The sequence below is a fragment of the Thamnophis sirtalis genome, unplaced genomic scaffold (genome assembly GCF_051295495.1).
Source record: "Thamnophis sirtalis isolate CommonGarterSnake01/CBP01778 unplaced genomic scaffold, rThaSir2_p1.2 scaffold_8, whole genome shotgun sequence".
Taxonomy (NCBI): domain Eukaryota; kingdom Metazoa; phylum Chordata; class Lepidosauria; order Squamata; family Natricidae; genus Thamnophis; species Thamnophis sirtalis.
The window spans coordinates 65,407,806-65,425,541 of record NW_028261388.1 but is presented as its reverse complement, the minus strand read 5'-3'; the positions used below and the strand labels follow the sequence as shown (position 1 = coordinate 65,425,541).

General features: G+C 40.3%; 1 protein-coding gene across 9 annotated transcripts in view; it reads left to right on the top strand.

The window, feature by feature from the left end:
• The window catches only part of GK (glycerol kinase), a 137,435-nt gene that overhangs the window by 96,560 nt on the left and 23,139 nt on the right, over window positions 1-17,736 (top strand). For 6 of the 9 annotated variants that reach the window (XM_087721820.1, XM_087721819.1, XM_087721818.1 and 3 more), the window contains 4 exons: window positions 5,160-5,244; window positions 7,133-7,253; window positions 10,650-10,793; window positions 11,117-11,197. In XM_087721820.1, the coding sequence (XP_087577946.1) occupies window positions 5,160-5,244; window positions 7,133-7,253; window positions 10,650-10,793; window positions 11,117-11,197 (431 nt within the window). Of the gene's footprint in view, window positions 1-5,159; window positions 5,245-7,132; window positions 7,254-10,649; window positions 10,794-11,116; window positions 11,198-14,129; window positions 14,281-17,736 lie in introns of those variants that run through there. The other 3 variants (XM_087721822.1, XM_087721823.1, XM_087721824.1) reach the window with 2 other exon arrangements.

The following is a 17,736-nucleotide window of genomic DNA, read 5'->3' as shown; positions in this document are numbered from 1 at the left end:
TTTATAAATTCTCATGGCTTCTGCTAAAGCATGCTTAGTATTTTCCCACAAATCTTTCAAAAAATCCATCCATTCATTTACTGACATGGATGAGGGGGAGTTCTCTAAAAAACTCCGGCATAGGGACAAATTCCTTCGTAGTGCTAATTTGAAATGGAGTTAAATCTGTGCTATTGTGCACTGCATTGTTGTAAGCTACTTCAGCGAATGGTAACAAATCTACCCAATTGGACTGTTGGTAATTTACATAGCATCTCAAATATTTCCCAATCATTGCATAGCATGCAATGCGTTCGCACGTCCCCCCCCCCCCCAATTGTGCTCTGATGGAACGCAGAACATAACCCCTGGGATGACACAATCACCTTTTATAAACTCCCACCAGAATTTAGCCAATATAATCCTGCGAGGAACCCCATGTAATCGGTAGATATGTTAAAAAAAAAGTCTGGCTAATTTCTTCACTGAGGGGAGACCATTGCATGCTATGAAATGAGCTTGTTTGGAGAATAAGTTGGTCATGGTCAAAATGACTGTGTTACCACCACTCTCTGGAAGTTCTACTATGAAGTCCATCCCTATCTCTCCCCAAGGTCGGGATTGTCCTGCCAAGGGTCTGTTGAAAGTTTGTCTTTCAATCTTTTTATCATCACATCTTTGTCTTTGGGGCTGTGCCTTTTTGTCTGCGCTCGGACGGTGACTTGTGACCTTGGTTGGGATTGGCGAATTATGGCATGAACTACCTCCTCTCTTTTGCTGTTGAACCGTGTTTTTCTTGTCAAAGCATCAGCCAGTAGATTTCCTCCTCCTCGGATGTACTTAAGTTCGAAGTTGAAACGTTTGAAATATTGTACTCAACAGACTCGTTTTGGGGAGAGTTTCTTGGTTTTTTTTAACCCCTCCAGATTTTTATGATCCAAACCTCAAAGGATTGTTGACTGCCTTCCAAAAATTGTCTCCATGTGAGGAGTGCCCAGCATACTGCATACGCTTCCTTTTCCAACACGGCCCATCTTCTTTCAGTCTCAGTAAGTCTTTTGGAAGTTTAAGTGCATGGCTGCAGAATTATATTGACATTTTTCTGCAATAGGACTGCTGCCACCACTATGCCACTGGTGTCATCTTGCACAAAAGGTTGTTCTGAATCCAGATGCTTTAAGCATCAGTTCTTCTGTGAAATGCTTTTTTAACAGTTCAAATACTTGTTGGCATTCTAAAGTCCAGTTTAGATATTGCCCTGGCCGTGGCTTGGACCACCCCTGTTTTTATAATGTTGGGTTGGGCAATCTCTGAAAATGAGGGGACAAACTGATGGTAAAAATGTGTGAATCCTAGAAAACTTTGCAATTGTTTCCAGGTGCATGGGGCTAGCCAATCTAAGACCACTTTTACTTTCCCTGGGTTCATTTCCACTCCCTGGTTTGATATGCGGTAGCCAAGATAGTCTAAAACAGTTTTTGTGAAACTTGCATTTTAATAATTTTACATAGAGCCTGGCTGCCAATAGTTTCTTTAAAACTTGCCGATTTAGTTTCACATGATGTTCTAGGGTGGGGGGTCAGCAACCCACAGCTCCAGAGCCGCATGCGGCTCTTTGGGCCCTCTGCTGCGGCTCCCTGTCCCATCACTGGCTCACCTCACCTGAGAAGGTAAGGGAAATGGTGGGGGATAGAGAAGCTGCCGAGGCTGATTCGATGGCACCTCACTCCTCTTGGATCTTCTTCTGGCCTTTGTTGGTGCTAGGCCTCGCACATTTGGGGAGATGTGCAACCTGCTCTCCACCCCGACACTGGCCCCTATGCCAGCCTCACTAACACAAAGGCTGGCAGGGTGGGAATGAGATCCAGGAGGAAGGGATGATGGAAAGTAGGATGGGCCCACAGCAGCCAACTTCGGCTTTAAGGAGCTCAGGGCAGCAGGAAAAGGGGGCTGGCCTTGCCAAACCTCACATACCCACCCTGGGGGTCAGGCTCAGAGAAAGCCAGAGCACCCTCACCAGAGACGCTTGCCCATCAGCCAGTTTCCCCCCGCCTCTGTGTGTGTGTGTTTCTCTCTCTCCTCTCCCTCCTTCTCTTGCGACCCCCTGACTGGCTGTGGTGGGGCCAGAAAGGTATGCAAGCATGGGAAGACCTTCAAGTGAGCAGCCACCTGCCCCGTACATGCTTTTGCTGTACTTTGGGCAAGTCTGGCTACTCAATTGAGGAAGGTCTCCCCATATGTACACCCCCTCCACAGCACTGCGGAGCCTGCTTGCAAACTGCCGCCTCTCAATTGGAGAGCTACATTTGTTTGCTTGCTGGCAGCCTCTGAGATGGGAGCTGTGCTCAGACTGCCCAGGTCCCCACCGTGGGGGGAGAGGGAAGGGGGTCATCTTCTTCACTGTCTGCACTTTGTATTATTGGCACATCGGGGACCAAGGTCCTTTCTCTCTTGTAGTGTCAGAGAGGAGGACCTCCACCGCCTGGCAGATGAATTTCCCTTTCTCAGCCATTTTTCTGGGAGCTCTTTTTGATTTGGCTGGAGTGGGTGCTCTCACCTGTGGCACAGGGGCTGGTGGCAAATACTCTGAGGCTCGATGGACCTGTTGTCCACATCGGAAGCATTTGATTGGGTTGGTTGCAGTCGCCCTGGGGTGTTCTTCTATATGACGAGGAATGGTGCGACGATTGAGTTGTCTTCGGGGCTTCTTCTCTGGTGCGGCTCTGCAATGCTGGCATATTTCATTATCCATGGCCTTCTTGGATTCGTTCTCCCAGTGCTCTGCATAAACATATTTTTAATAATTCCTTGTCCAGGCATTCTTTGAAGTAATGCATGAGAATTCGTTTGAGCTCATTTTTTAACCTCCCTGTTAGGCAGCGGAACTCTTGCACAATTTCTTTTGCGGGCTGACCCCTTTGCTTCATCATTTTAATCCTGCCTCCACTTCTTGGGTATGAGAGGAATCCTCAAATTAAGATCGGAGCTGTTGCAGAAAGTCATTCACATTATCCAACTCCAGGGCACCTTCATCATGGAGTTGGGTAAACCATTTGGATGCTTCATCTTCTGAGTTGTTGCCCAAGATGGAGACAATCTCATCCTCATTATGTAACTCATCCCCATGACAATTGATGTAAGACCAGGCCCGATTTAGGAAGAAAGTAAGCTTGCTAGCAGTCCCATCGAAAATCAGCTTAAAGGATGGGTGTGCATTCGCTCTGGCAGGAGGTGGTTGTGGCTGTGGTGCCAGTGCCTGGGCTGCAATCCTTTGGTCATGGTCTCACAACCATCCCAGCCAGGGTAAAACACCCATTCAGGGGTATTTGGTCAGCTGGGGGGAACCATGACTGTGGAGGAGGGCTGGTTCCTCGGTGGTGTGTCTGCTGACTTTGCTGCCTGGTACAAGACAAACCTGGTGCCAGAGGGCTGGCCGCTTGAGCTTCAGCAGCAGTAGACCAAATTCTCCTGGGTGAGTTTTTTTCACCAATCAATTGCATCAAACCCAGGATTGATGGGCTCAAACCTCAGGTAGATTGTACCAATCTATCTATTGTACCAATTGATCCAGAGAGGTATTTGCAGCACTAGTTGATCTCAGGCTTCCCATCCAATATTCAGTTGCTGAAATCGGTCGGGTAGTCCCTCACACGTCTGGCTGCGCATCACAGTTTGATACTAACACTCTCCAGTTTCGCTTAGATCAATTGTTCCAGTTGACCTCCATTCCAGGATAGTAGCTCTTGATTTTCGGGAAGTGGTGAGGGAATTATCTGTCAGCGGGTCTGGATGTGTTGCTTGTCCCAGCAGGTCCCTCTCCATCAGCTGGATCCCACCTCCAGGTCCCCATTCGGCTTGGGTCTTGGGATGGACATTCACCTGGCATGCAATGTCCTTTATCACAGTTACTTGCAGGGTCTCCAAGGGGATCGGCAGCCTCACTTAGGCTCCTTCACAAAGTTTACATTCTCGGGTGTCTTCCTTGGGCTTCTGTTTCTTCTCCATCTTTCCTGAGTCTCTTCTGCTATCTGACAGGATAGATTGGGTAAGCAGCCGAGTCTTTTTATTAGGAAGATATCAAATTGGCAAGGACTTGGTGTAATTCCGACTCTGACCCAGATCCAGAATTACACCCAATATAAAGCAAAAGACAGAAACATCCCCCCTGAGTCACAATCCCCAACCAATTCTCAGGCCATCAGTCCGGTGTCTCCAAACTCCACCTTCCTCCAGCTGCAGGCGACTTCTCTGTTCCCACGGGAAAGATTGCCACTGTTCTGTCCTAGGCTTCCCCAAAAAGCAGGAAGCAGAACCCCTTTTATTAAACAAATGTGAATTCCTCTCATTCACATTCAGCAAAGGCCTGGTTAACAGTCTTTCAAAGGTGAATTTATGACCACAGACCTTATCTAGCTTGGAAAGCTGCCATGTAAATATTTTCCAAACACAGTGCTGTGCAAGGAGAGACTTGGCACAGAGTCTCTGAGATTCATGGACAGATCTTCACACTCCTGAAACGAACAAATGAATTGTTTCCTGCAAAAGCCCATTCCCTTTCCTTTTTGCTCCTCTTTTACTTCCTATCGGAGGGGCCATTCACCGTCCACCCATGGCTTTACTCCCAACTCAACCCTGATTTCTGAGCTTTTTTTCCTTCAGGTAACTCTGCACATGTGCACACTGGGAACAGGCTCCAGCTGTTCTTCTGCCTCACTGCTGTCTAATTCCCAAGGCAGCTGAGAACTGCCAGACAACCTTGGCCCCATCTCTGCCTCCGACGCAGAGCCCTCGTCAGAGCCTTTCCCATCCTCCAGGACTGACCCATGGTCCTCTCCAAGTCCTTACTGTGCGACTCTGCTGCCAGGTTCGCAGGCAGCTGGTGGGCCAGAACAGCCACCTAGACATAACATTCCCTCTCTATCTCTATAACCCTCCCTTTCAACAGTTAGAGAGTGGCGAGCCTGAAGTAATACTAAATTCCTTTACTAGCAAACCTAAAAACTAAGAAAAGAATAGACAATAAAAATGGCTACATATATGTCATCTTCAACACACCCCTGCTATAGATATTGCCAATATATCCTTCCAGGCAGGTACTTGCATGATCACAGTGAGACAGTATATTTTATTTTAATACTACCTTTATTATTAACTGTAGTATCATTTGTCTTCTTTTGTAGAATTATCTGTGGCCTTACTCAGTTTACAAATAAAAACCATATTGCCTTTGCTGCACTAGAAGCCGTCTGCTTTCAAACACGGGAGGTATAGATTATACTGTATTATTAGGATTTTTAAGTTAGTTTTTTTTTAATGTTACTGCAGTTTTTATTTCTATAGGCAGCCATGTTTAAATGTGTTTAGATTGTAGCTAATTTTACCTTATGATAAATTTGTTCAAAATCTAAAATAAAATTTTTAACTAAATTTTTCTCCAACTTTATGTTTTGTTTTCTTACTTATTTTTTTATAATGGCACAAAGCCAAATGTTTCAACTAATTATTTTTTGCTAGAGTGGGGCAAAAAAGTATTTAGTCAGCCACCAATTGTGCAAGTTCTCCCACTTAAAAAGATGAGAGAGGCCTGTAATTGACATCATAGGTAGACCTCAACTATGAGAGACAAAATGAGAAAACAAATCCAGACAATCACATTGTCTGATTTGGAAAGATTTTTTTTGCAAATTATGGTGGAAAATAAGTATTTGGTCACCTAAAAACAAGCAAGATCTTTGGCTCTCACAGACCTGTAACTTCTTCTTTAAGAGGCTCCTCATTACCTGTATTAATGGCACCTGTTTGAACTTGTTAGCAGTGTAAAAGACACCTGTCCACAACCTCAAACAGTCACATTCCAAACTTCACTATGGTGAAGACCAAAGAGCTGTCGTAGGACACCAGAAACAAAATTGTAGACCTGCACCAGGCTGGGAAGACTGAATCTGCAATAGGCAAGCAGCTTGGTGTGAAGAAATCAACTGTGGGAGCAATAATTAGAAAATGGAAAACATACAAGACCACTGATAATCTCCCTTGATCTGGGGCTCCACACAAGATCTCACCCTGTGGGGTCAAAATGATCACAAGAACGGTGAGCAAAAATCCCAGAACCACACAGGGGGACCTAGTGAATGATCTGCAGAGAGCTGGGACCAACGTAACAAAGGCTACCTTCAGTAACACACTACGCCACCAGGAACTCAGATCCTACAGTGCCAAACGTGTCCCCCTGCTTAAGCCACTACATGTCCGGGCCCGTCTGAAGTTTGCTAGAGGGCATTTGGATGATCCAGAAGAGGATTGAGTTAATGTCATATGGTCAGATGAAACCAAAATAGAACTGTTTGGTAGAAATACAGCTCGTGTTTGGAGGAGAGAGAATGCTGAGTTGCATCCAAAGAACACCATACCTACTGTGAAACATGGGGGTGGCAACATCATGCTTTGGGGCTGTTTCTCTGCAAAGGGACTAGGACGACTGATCCGTGTACAGGAAAGAATGAATGGGGCCATGTATCGTTAGATTTTGAGTGCAAACCTCCTTCCATCAGCAAGGGCATTGAAGATGAAATGTGGCTGGGTCTTTCAGCATGATCCCAACCACACTGCCCAGGCAACGAAGGAGTGGCTTCGTAAGAAGCATTTCAAGGTCTTGGAGTGGCCTAGCCAGTCTCCAGATCTCAACCCCATAGAAAACCTTTGGAGGGAGTTGAAAGTCCGTGTTGCCCAGCAATAGCCCCAAAACATCACTGCTCTAGAGGAGATCAGCATGGAGGAATGGGCCAACATACCAGCAACAGTGTGTGCCAACCTTGTGAAGACTTACAGAAAATGTTTGACCTCTGCCATTGCCAACAAAGGATATATAACAAAGTATTGAGATGAACTTTTGATATTGACCAAATATTTATTTTCCACCATAATTTGCAAAAAAATTCTTTCCAAATCAGACAACGTGTCTGGATTTGTTTTCTCATTTTGTCTCTCATAGTTGAGGTCTACCTATGATGTCAATTACAGGCCTCTCTCATCTTTTTAAGTGGGAGAACTTGCACAATTGGTGGCTAACTAAATACTTTTTTGCCCCACTGTATGCAATTTATAAAATATTTCAGTTTTTATTGGAAAAATTAATAAAAATTGATTGTTTTAGATACTGGATGCAATAAATAAAGACTGTGGGATACCGCTTAGTCAGTTACAAGTTGATGGAGGAATGACCAACAACAAGATCCTTATGCAACTCCAAGCTGATATTCTTTGTATTCCAGTAGGTAAGATAAAAGTCTCTTTGCATTTTATTTTAAATTGCTATGACTTTTGGAAAAAAAATACAATTTATTTACATTAAAATATATTTCTGGAATTACATATATACCAAGAGTTTCAACCTTGCCAGTGTAGGCTTTTTAGATCCTTCTTTGTAAAAGATCTAAGGAAACTGCAGTTCATAATTTTTGTTTTTGCCAATTTAGTCATCTTGCTTTATTTTGAGTAATTGTTAATCAGTTAGTTATTCAGTAGCTACATATAAAATGAACCTTTTTTAGGAATAATTATTTCATAATTTCTATTTGGATAAAAAAAATATTGAAAACATCACCTTGTCTTGTTTATTTTAAGGAAGATTTATATTGCTCTTCCTGTCACTGACGGTTCCACCACAAAACCGCGAAGCCCTTATCCGCGCCGACATAAGTGCGGAGGCAAATCCGCGGCGTCCGAAGCGCTAAGAAAAACACAACCCTACTGCTGCGACAACAGCACGGCGACAGAAGGGCATTCTACATGCTTCGTTCTTTGCCTCTGTACCTCCAAAGGTAGCCCTCCTCCTCCAGCTGACAGCGGCAGCGGGCACAGGGCAAAGCGGGCTGCTCAGCAGCTGCAGCCCGCGGGAAGGGTCCAGCTCAGCGGCGGTGGCTGAGGCTCTCCCAGGGCCGGCGAAGCGGGCTTGCCCGGCGGAGGCAGGCCGCCCTCTTCTGTTCTCCCTTGTTGAGGAAGAAGAGGGCGGCCTGCCTCCGCTGGGCAAGCCCGCTTCTCCGGCCCCGGGAGAGCCTCAGCCGCCGCTGCCGGCCCCCCCGCGGGCTTCCTGCTCCCCCCCGCGGCTGAGCTGGACCCTTCCCGCGGGCTGCTGCTGCTGGGCAGCCCACTTTGCCCCATTGCCGCTGTCAGCTGGAGGAGGAGGGCTACCTTTGGAGGCAAAGAACGAAGCATGTAGAACGCCCTTCTGTCGCCATGCTGTTGTCACGGCGGTGATGACGCGCGATGATGACATCGCGGCTTTAACGACGCGGTTTAATCACCGCTATTTTGACGAGCGTGGTTTTGTCGGGCCACGGTCACTGACAGTGTAGTGATGGAAAGACAATTCTCTGCTAGCACCTTCCTTAAAAAATGCTGCAGTGGGATTAAAGGGTAAGGAAATTTACTGCTGACTGAGTTCTAAAAAACCTTCTAAAAATTTAAGAAAGAACATTTGAGCAATACTGCCATAGGAGGGACAGAAGGATATAGGCATGTCATATACTATGTTTCCCTGAAAATAAGACCCAGTCTTACATTCTTTTGGGTTTAAAATAAGCACTAGGGTTTATTTTGGGGAAAACATGATTCAGCATGTTCAGCGATCAGCCCCGCTGGATGCCCCACCTCCCCCGGCACACGCACAAAAGGTGGTGAGTGTGCCGGGGGCCAACATCTGGCAGCAGCTGCAGCCCATCAGGCCCGTGGTCAGTGCACTCTGGGGCTGCGCAGCCTGTGCAGCAGAAGTGAGTTGATTACCTGTCCAAGCAGCAGATGGCCTACGGTGGGAGGTTCATCTTCCCACAGCGACACCAGCAACAGATGGAGGCAAAGGCGTGGGGAGGGAGGCACGCAATCCAGACGTGTCACAGAGCTACCAGAAGAAAAGAACAGCTCAGAAATCAGGGTCGACTTGGGAATAAAGCCACAGGTGGACATTGAATGGCCCCACTTGGGCTGCGCAGCCTGTGCAGCAGAGATAAGTTGATTATCTGTCCAAGCAGCAGATAGCCTACCATGGGAGACTCATCTTTCCACGGTGACACCAGCAGCAGATGGAGGCAGAGGCACGGAGTGGTAGGCACGCAGTCTGGATGTGCCACACCAGTCACATACAAGCCGAGAGATAGTGGGCCAGCCATAGGAGGCCCATCTTCACATCTCTTGGCCTACCTATGACCCACACAGAGCATCAGGATCACCTGCCTTCCCCCCTGAGCCTTTGCCTCCATCTGCTGCTGGTGCTGCTGCATGAAGACGAACATCCCGCAGCTGGCTGCTTGCTCCGGACCACTGACTGTCAGCTTTCCTGCAGCCCACGCAGTACATCCGGATCGCCTTCCTTCCCACATGCTGCTTGGACAGGTAATCAACTGAACTGCACTACATAGGATGTGGCTGCCACACCCTCACTACCTCCATTGCTGGCAATTTCCCCCTCCTGAATTGCAAAATTAAATGGGCAGCGAGTATCCTATCCAATCTATTAGATAGTTTGGGTTATGAAAATAAAATGATAGGCAAACCTCTTTTGCATCACTTTAAGCTTTTGTGGAAGGACAACATATGCACTTAATATTAACTAAATAAAACTTTTCATGATTCCTATACAAACACAGATATACCTGCAAGAACGCCTGTCAATATATCAGATGCAATTTCATGTAATGCAGTTTTGGTTTGGTGTCTTCTATATATGGATTCCCAACACAAAAGCAGTATTTAATGGATGTAATTAACCACATTTGGCAGTTGAAATTTGAAACATATTGCCTCTGACTATGTAAATAGTTAGGGTTTTTATTTAGATTTTTTGTTGTCAAAGAATACTGTCTTTTTTAATTACTTGTTTAAAGGAATAATGTACAGCTCATTTTGAATATATAGGGCAATGATGACAACCCTTTTACTTACGGTGTGCCAAAATTGCATGCGTGCGCTATCGTGCATGCGCACATGCCAACACCAATTAAAACCACCTCACTCACCTGCGCATATGCATACCCTGCCGTGCATGTGCTCACAACCCCTCCCCAGGCTCTGGAGACTTTTCTGAAGCCTGGAGAGGGTGAAAATGCTCCCCTCCCCGACCTCCAGGAACCCGGACACAGATCATTTTTGAACTCCCAGTTGGCCCATTAGGCCTGTTTTTCGGCCTCCCCAGCCTCTGGAGACTTCCCTAAAGCTTGGGGAGGCCGAAAAACGCCCCCAATGGGCCAACAAACTTCCGGTTGGCCCGTTGTGGCCATTTTTCGGTTGCCCCAGCCTCCGGAGGCTTTCCTGAAGCCTGGGGAGGATGAAAATGGCATCTCTCATCCCTCCGGAAGGACAAAAAATAAGTTGGCCAGGGCGCATGTGGCTCCATGTGCCACAGGTTCACTATCACAGACAAAGGAAGATGTTTCTTTGTGATAAGTTTGCATTGGTTATTAGTTCCCTATATTTCAGCTGATTAGCAAAGCGTTTTTCATTAAATAATCCTTTGTAAAAGCATATTTGTCCTTAAGTCATTAGCTACTGATACTTTTCAGTCAATCGAATGAATAGTAAAATAAAGAAGGGTATGAAAGTGAAAAAAAGCAATACTTGTTTTAATACTTAAAATGTTCACATTTTATCTAATGCTTCCTTGATTTCTGTCTTATTAGTAAAGCCATCCATGCCTGAAACAACAGCACTTGGAGCAGCAATGGCAGCTGGAGCTGCAGAAGGGGTGGGTGTGTGGAGCCTACATCCGGATGACTTCACAGCAGTAACATGTGAACGTTTTGAGCCACAGATCAATCCAGAGGGTAAGAAGGGTTTTAAGATCTGATCTCTGCTATCTAAGCTTGCTCAGCCTATGCAAATCTAGTTTATTCATACTGTTATAAGATTAGTTTGTTCTGTCAGGATAGTTGTGCTACCTCTGTGAATAGTGAACTATCTTAGTATAATTATATTGGGGGGAGGGAAGTTGAAATTCTCCTTATTTTTATTTAAATTTTGAAGTTTTCAGACAGTTAATGAAATTCCTATGCATTTTAGAAGTCTTTCCCATATATTACAAAGTACTCGTACATTAAATAAAAATAATTGTTTGAATTTTTGATAAAGAAGTTGCATATGATTTCAGAAAGTGAATATCGTTATACCAGATGGAAGAAAGCTGTTAAGAAATCAATGGGGTGGGAAACCTCAGAACCTCAAGGAAACAGTGAGTTTGTATTATATACATTACTTGTAAGAATCAAATTGCTTTTCTGTACACAATAGATTGCAGCAAATAGAAAAAAATGGTTTTTTGATTGATAGTGGTAGTAATTATAATCCAGCCATGTTTTAGTAAGTGCCTAGAAATTAAAAATGTGGAACAATGTGTAGACTTACTTTTGAATATTTTTTGTTGAGATGCACAAGCAGATAGTAGCAAGTTAGAAATATACTCTCAAATTATTTGAGGAATACATTTCTACTGGCATTTATAACTTGTTACTGAATTGTATGAAAATTTCTAAAGTCTTGAGTACAGCTAGTAATATACTCAAATCCTGCTACCACTTTTTAAGATTTAGTTTAATTTTAAAGTTACAAAACAGTTTGTAAGCTGTTTGTAAATACAGAAATTAATCATACTAAATAAATCAATTCATATAGTCACATGAATTTGATTTATCCTGGCCTTAGTCTTCTTCTCAAAGCCAGTCACAGTGATTGGCCGGAAAACAAAATGTAGATCTAACCAGTAAACAGAAACAGTTGAAACACTTTATAAATTACATCAAGCGCTTCAGACAATTACATGTGAATCTTGATTAAAAATGCTTAAAAATTGCAATTTTTGAAGTTTTGAAAGTGCCTCCAGACAAACATTGTAGTAAAGAGCTATTTCAGTTTTGTTTCAAACTACTGAAATTCAGATTGTATAAGGCTTCATTTTCACATGAAAGTAAAGCATATATTTATTTTTACATTAATCATCCTTGAAAGCTATTATCCATCAAGATTAATTCTGAATGTAAATTGTTTTATGTACTACATGAACTAGCTAAATAAATATTCAACCCTCATTATTGACAGCTGTCGTACTAAAAATAGAAAAAAATGAGGTAACAAAATTTATTTGCCTTCATCGCTACATTTTATTAATGTGCAGTTAAGAATATAACTGAACTCATATCAAATATATTTGTTTTAATTCATTAATGCTATTTTATAGCTTTCAGTGAGAACCTAAGTATTTCTATTTAGAAATATATTCTAATAAATTCAGTTAGACTATTGTCCTTCTAAACCTGCTTAAGCTAAACTTAAAATAATTAAGATTATTGTTCAGTATAATTAAGTACAGTCAGAAAATTTAAAGTGTAAATTCAGTGTAATTTAAAAAATTGAAAATAACTCCTCCTACCAGGAGGATGAAGATGCATCAGTTAGACTAAAGATACTTGGATGTGGCAATAGATTCTTGTTTCGGATAGAAGAACAAATCAAGATCTTATTAGACACATGGCTTTTTTAAAAAGTTCTAATAACTGCAGAAAGGGGGTAAAAAAGGGAGGGGAGAATTTCTTGTTTTTTAACAGTAGGTTGAGCAATGTAAGTTAGAAAGTCCAACAATAGAACAAAAAGCCCATAACAATATTTTACCTTACACAAATTGATAGTTTCTATGTTGTTGGAAAGATATGGGCAGGTTAGTAAAGGACAATGATATACAATGTTTACTTTTATAAGTCCTGGTTATTATCAGAGGCGGGTTGCCAATTTTTTCACTACTGGTTTGGGCATGCTCACATGCATGCGCACAACATTTCTGAACATGTGCAGAAGCATCTGGGTGGATGGGCAGAGCCTCCCGCTGCCACTACTACCGGTTTGGCCGATCCGGGCCAAACCGGCAGCAACCCACCTCTGGTTATTATCTAGTTGACTTGTTGACTGAGCCAAAATTACAGCTTCACTGGTTTGAAGAAACTATTGGAATTTCTCCTTTGCATGCAATGATATAATGTCCAGTAAAAATGCCATTTTTTATAATGGTGATATTAATAGCACACAATAATAATGGTCTTGGCAATTTTACATAGACATTACATGATAATCAGTAAAATACAATACAATCAATACTTATTTTAGTAATGGTTTATCAGAGCTTTAACAACATTGTGCTTAGTCAAACACTGGAAATGCAATCCAGGGAGGAACAAATTTGTTAATAATATCACATATTCTGTATGAAGACCACAAGAAATGCAATTATATTTTTTATTTCAAACAAAATTTATGTTTAGCTTAAAAATGCCCTGTTTATGAAAAAATAAGTTTTTAAATTCAGCAAGCATGACTATAAGTCGGGTGAGAAAGATGTAGAGTAGAGAAGTCTATTACTGTAAAGAGAATTAATATGTAAAAACTTGAGAACCCTTTAATTAGATGCAGTAGTTTTCCTGAGGGCAATTTAAATGCTTGTTGCTACTTGAAAGTATTGTGCTGCTTGCTGCAGAGTACTAGACACAGCTGCTCAGAAATGAATGGTAATACATTCAGTGAACCTTGGTCCTTGGTAAATGATATAACATTGCAGCTTTGCAATCTATAGAGATTTTAGATATGACTGTCATAAATGGCTTTAGTACTGTACTTGCTCGTTTATAATTAACAATAGAAATGTTATGCTTTCAGTTCAAGCCTGGAGACAATTGGTACATGTATATTTCACTTGCTGATAGTATAATGTGTATGATGGAGCAGGCACAATGCATGATTGGACTTAAGAGATATGCAATGCCCACATTACATGATACTTCATACACAGTCAATATTTTTGAAAAACAAAGATAGTTTGATAGTTTATATGTGTATAATCAGACACGCATGAATTCACTCTTCTACCTTCCATGGTATATTCTTTCTCCTTGCAATATTTGTAATGCTTAATATCAGCTTTATTTGAAATTCTGTACTATCTACTTTATTAGTAGCGAATTGTTTCTGTCTAAATAATCTTAAATATTGACACTGGACGCAAGACTGAAATATATCTAAGCATCAGTGTTAGTCCTATTTCTAATTATTACATGCTGAACTATCTGTAGCATTTTGCACAATTTCTCTCTTCTAATTTTCTTCATGTAATTCTTAAATAGTGCAATTTACACGTATCTCTCTCTTGATTTGTTTGACTGGAACCTCTCTTCTGGATGACATCAGGTGAAACTAGTATCTTCTGTAGTCTACCTTTGGGCTTTTTTATAATGAGTAGCCTGTTAATATTAATCGGAGCAAAGTATATCTCAGGTTAGTTTATATTTTGAAATGTCTTGTTTTTACAAGATAATCACTGCTAGATAATTTAAATACTTTCAGTTTGAAAAAAAGTGTTTAGTATTGTATATGGAGAAATATTTAATGATACTGGCTTTTAACCATTTTAATTTAAAAGTTCATATAAGAAATGCAGAAAATATTTTAAAATCTGCCATTAATTTTTTCTACTATTTCAAATAAATTTTAAAAAGTGGGGAAGGGTGTCTAAATAAATCTTGAGGGATGCATCCTAGTTATTTCTTTTTGAGGTTTGATTACTACTGAAAAAAACACATATCTGCAAAAAAAAATCAGAATATGTGATTTTATAAGTAAATTTTTAAAAAGTTTCTAGATTAGAAAAATATACTGTAAGATCTTACATCTGAACTTGATTGTTATCCCTTTCAAATTAATTTAGATACCACAAAACTCATAACTTAAAGCAAAATTAGCCTCCCAAAACTATTTCTTATTTTGATTTTTTTTAAAAAAATAAGTTTCATAATTTTTCTATTTTTTTAAAAAGGTTAATATTTTATCAGTGTTCCTTTTCCTATTCAAATGTTGAGAAATGTGAATAGCTAAATTGACTTGGTCACAATTGAAAACTATGCTTAGCAAAATGAAGGATCTCTTCATAGCTCAAAACATATACAGAAAATATAAATTAATCTTGTACATGGACAGGTAATTGGCAGAGGAGTTTCAATAAGCATTTATTCAGGTGATATTTACCAGAAGTAATGAACTCCCCCGCCCCCAGCTCTGTACAAATGGTTGTTACTTATAAAGGAGAATTTTATTTTCATTCTTTAATAAACTTAAACAATAATTTGTTATTTTAATTATTTACAATTTATAAGTAATTACTTGCCTGATTAACTATGGTATATTGATCTCTCATGTGATCAGTCATCTACTACAGATTCTTCTTTTTTAAGCAGAAATCATTCATATAAAATATACATATATGAAAGACAAATCAAAGCTGGAGAAAGGATTATGTAAAAGCCTTAAATAATGAAATGTTTGCTTATACTAGAATTTACCCGGATTATAAAATGCTATATTTATTAATTAGAATAATTCAGATTTAAATATGAATTTTTAAAACTTGTTAAAACTCCAAAACTACTAGATGCTTATCATGTAAAGTATAGTACTTATTTAATGAATACAGATAGTCCTCTACTTACGACCACAATTGAGCCCAAAATTTTTGTTGTTAAGTGAGACATTGATATTGAGTTGTGTCCCATTTTACGACCTTTCTTGCCACAGTTGTTAAGTGAATTACTGCAGATAAGTTACAATACGGTTATTAAGTGAATCTGGCTTCCCCATTGACTTTGCTTGTCAGAAGGTTGCAAAACAAGATCACATGGGACACAACAATGGTCATAAGTATGAACCAGATGCCAAGCATCTGAATTTTGATCATATGATCATGGGGATGCTGCAAAGATCACAACTGAATAACGGTCCTAAGTCATATTTTTCAGTGATGATGTAACTTTGAATGGTCACTAAATGAACTGTTGAAAGTCGAGGATTACCTGTATACAAAAGGAAGGAATGTGTGAAACACTATAATATGGTCCAAAGCAGGTCTCTATATAAAAATCTACTAGTAAGATGCTTCCTAATTTTGAGCTTGCTATGTCATGCTCCCCCTCCTCAAATGTTGCATCCCCAAAATCTCACAATAAGAATCTTTTACAAGCTGCATCTCTTAGAAGCCTCTGTATGATTCTACAATAACTTACAGCAGGAGTCACTTTCTGCATATAATTACATTATTTTATACTTTTTTATCATAATATTGAAGGTGACATAATATTCAAGATGGAGTTTTCTGAAAACTCTTATTCAGAACTAGACTTCTTGGTTTCAGTAAAGTTCTGCTGAGACCATACCTTGGTATAGTAATGTAAGACTGCAAGAGTTACATTTTGAATAGAACATTTGAATTCTACACTCAAATGTTCTATTCAAAATGTAACTCAGTTGCAGAAATGTTTTATGAGCCACAGAGGTGGTCTACTATAAAGTGGGAAAATTAGAGTATTTTATTCTTATCAAAGGACAGCTTCCTTACCCAAGGCAAGCATATATAATTCCATGTTATTTTGGATTGAATGCATAAATAACATATGGTATTGAAATTACTACATTTTTAATATGTATTATTTTTTAAAAAACTATTGTAAAAAAGCAATTTCTGACTTGATGTCCCTTGCTTAAATTTTGAGAGCAGTTTTGTATGCAGCTTTCTTGAATACCGCTGCTACATATGCTCCTTTGCAGTTCATATATGTAAATACGGTGTGCTCAAAACCTTTTGAATTTCAGTATTTCTATATAAATATGATCTACGTTCTGGATAATTTCTCCCCATTTGATTGATTTTTTTTATTTTTTTTAATTATATAAAGTTTTTTTTTATTTTTTCATTTTCATTACAAATAACCACATGTATACTATTACATCACCAACATCATATTATATTGTTTAATGTTTACATCAATTCGTCTTACCATCAACTCCCCAAAACAATTATTGGCTCTTCTGCTCTCCATACTCCATATTTATACCCTATCCATCACTTTCTTCTCCCTCTCTCCTCCTCCCTATCAACTTTGTTCCCTCTGTTCTCCTTCTTTTCTCTACTTCCCCTTCCTCTCTTCTTCTCCTCTCTCCCCTTTCCACTCCTTCTTTCTCTCCCCCTCTCCCCCCCCCCATCCTCTCTCCTGTCCCTCTCCTTCATACACACACACACACACACACACACACATACACACACACACACACACACGTGCTGGTCTTGTTGTATTCGGGTCCTTTCCCGTGTAAGATTGAGGGAAAAGACCCGAATACAACAAAACCACCTACACTCAAAACAAATATAAATATTTTATATATGCTATAATCTTCAACAAGTTGGTACTTTCTGGATATGCTGAACTACAGTATACCTCCCACAGATCACTTATATCCATGAATAAAAGTTTATGGTATGATTTGAATAAAAATAAATTCTACTGAGATTTCTATATTTTTTTTCAGGGAAAACGGTGTAGAATTGCTGTGTTAATTAATTATAATAATTGAAACTGTATGATGATTATTCCTACTCCTACTAGCAATATTCACCACATAAATATTTCACTATTATATTTTCAGAAGAAATACAGGGTCTCTAAGCCTAAAATTTAGGTATTAAGGGGTAATAATGGCATAGACATTGAGTACACAAATAAAATTATTATCTAAGTGAACATGTTTGAATGAAACACAGAACCCCTCTGAGTCCCTGTATTCTTATAGATTTACAATAAATTAGAAAGTTATACTCACCTACTTCTTCTGAAGATTTTGCAATACCAAGATTGTCCCTCAACCAACGAACAACAGTTCCTGCAATAGCAACAGAGCCCTAAAACA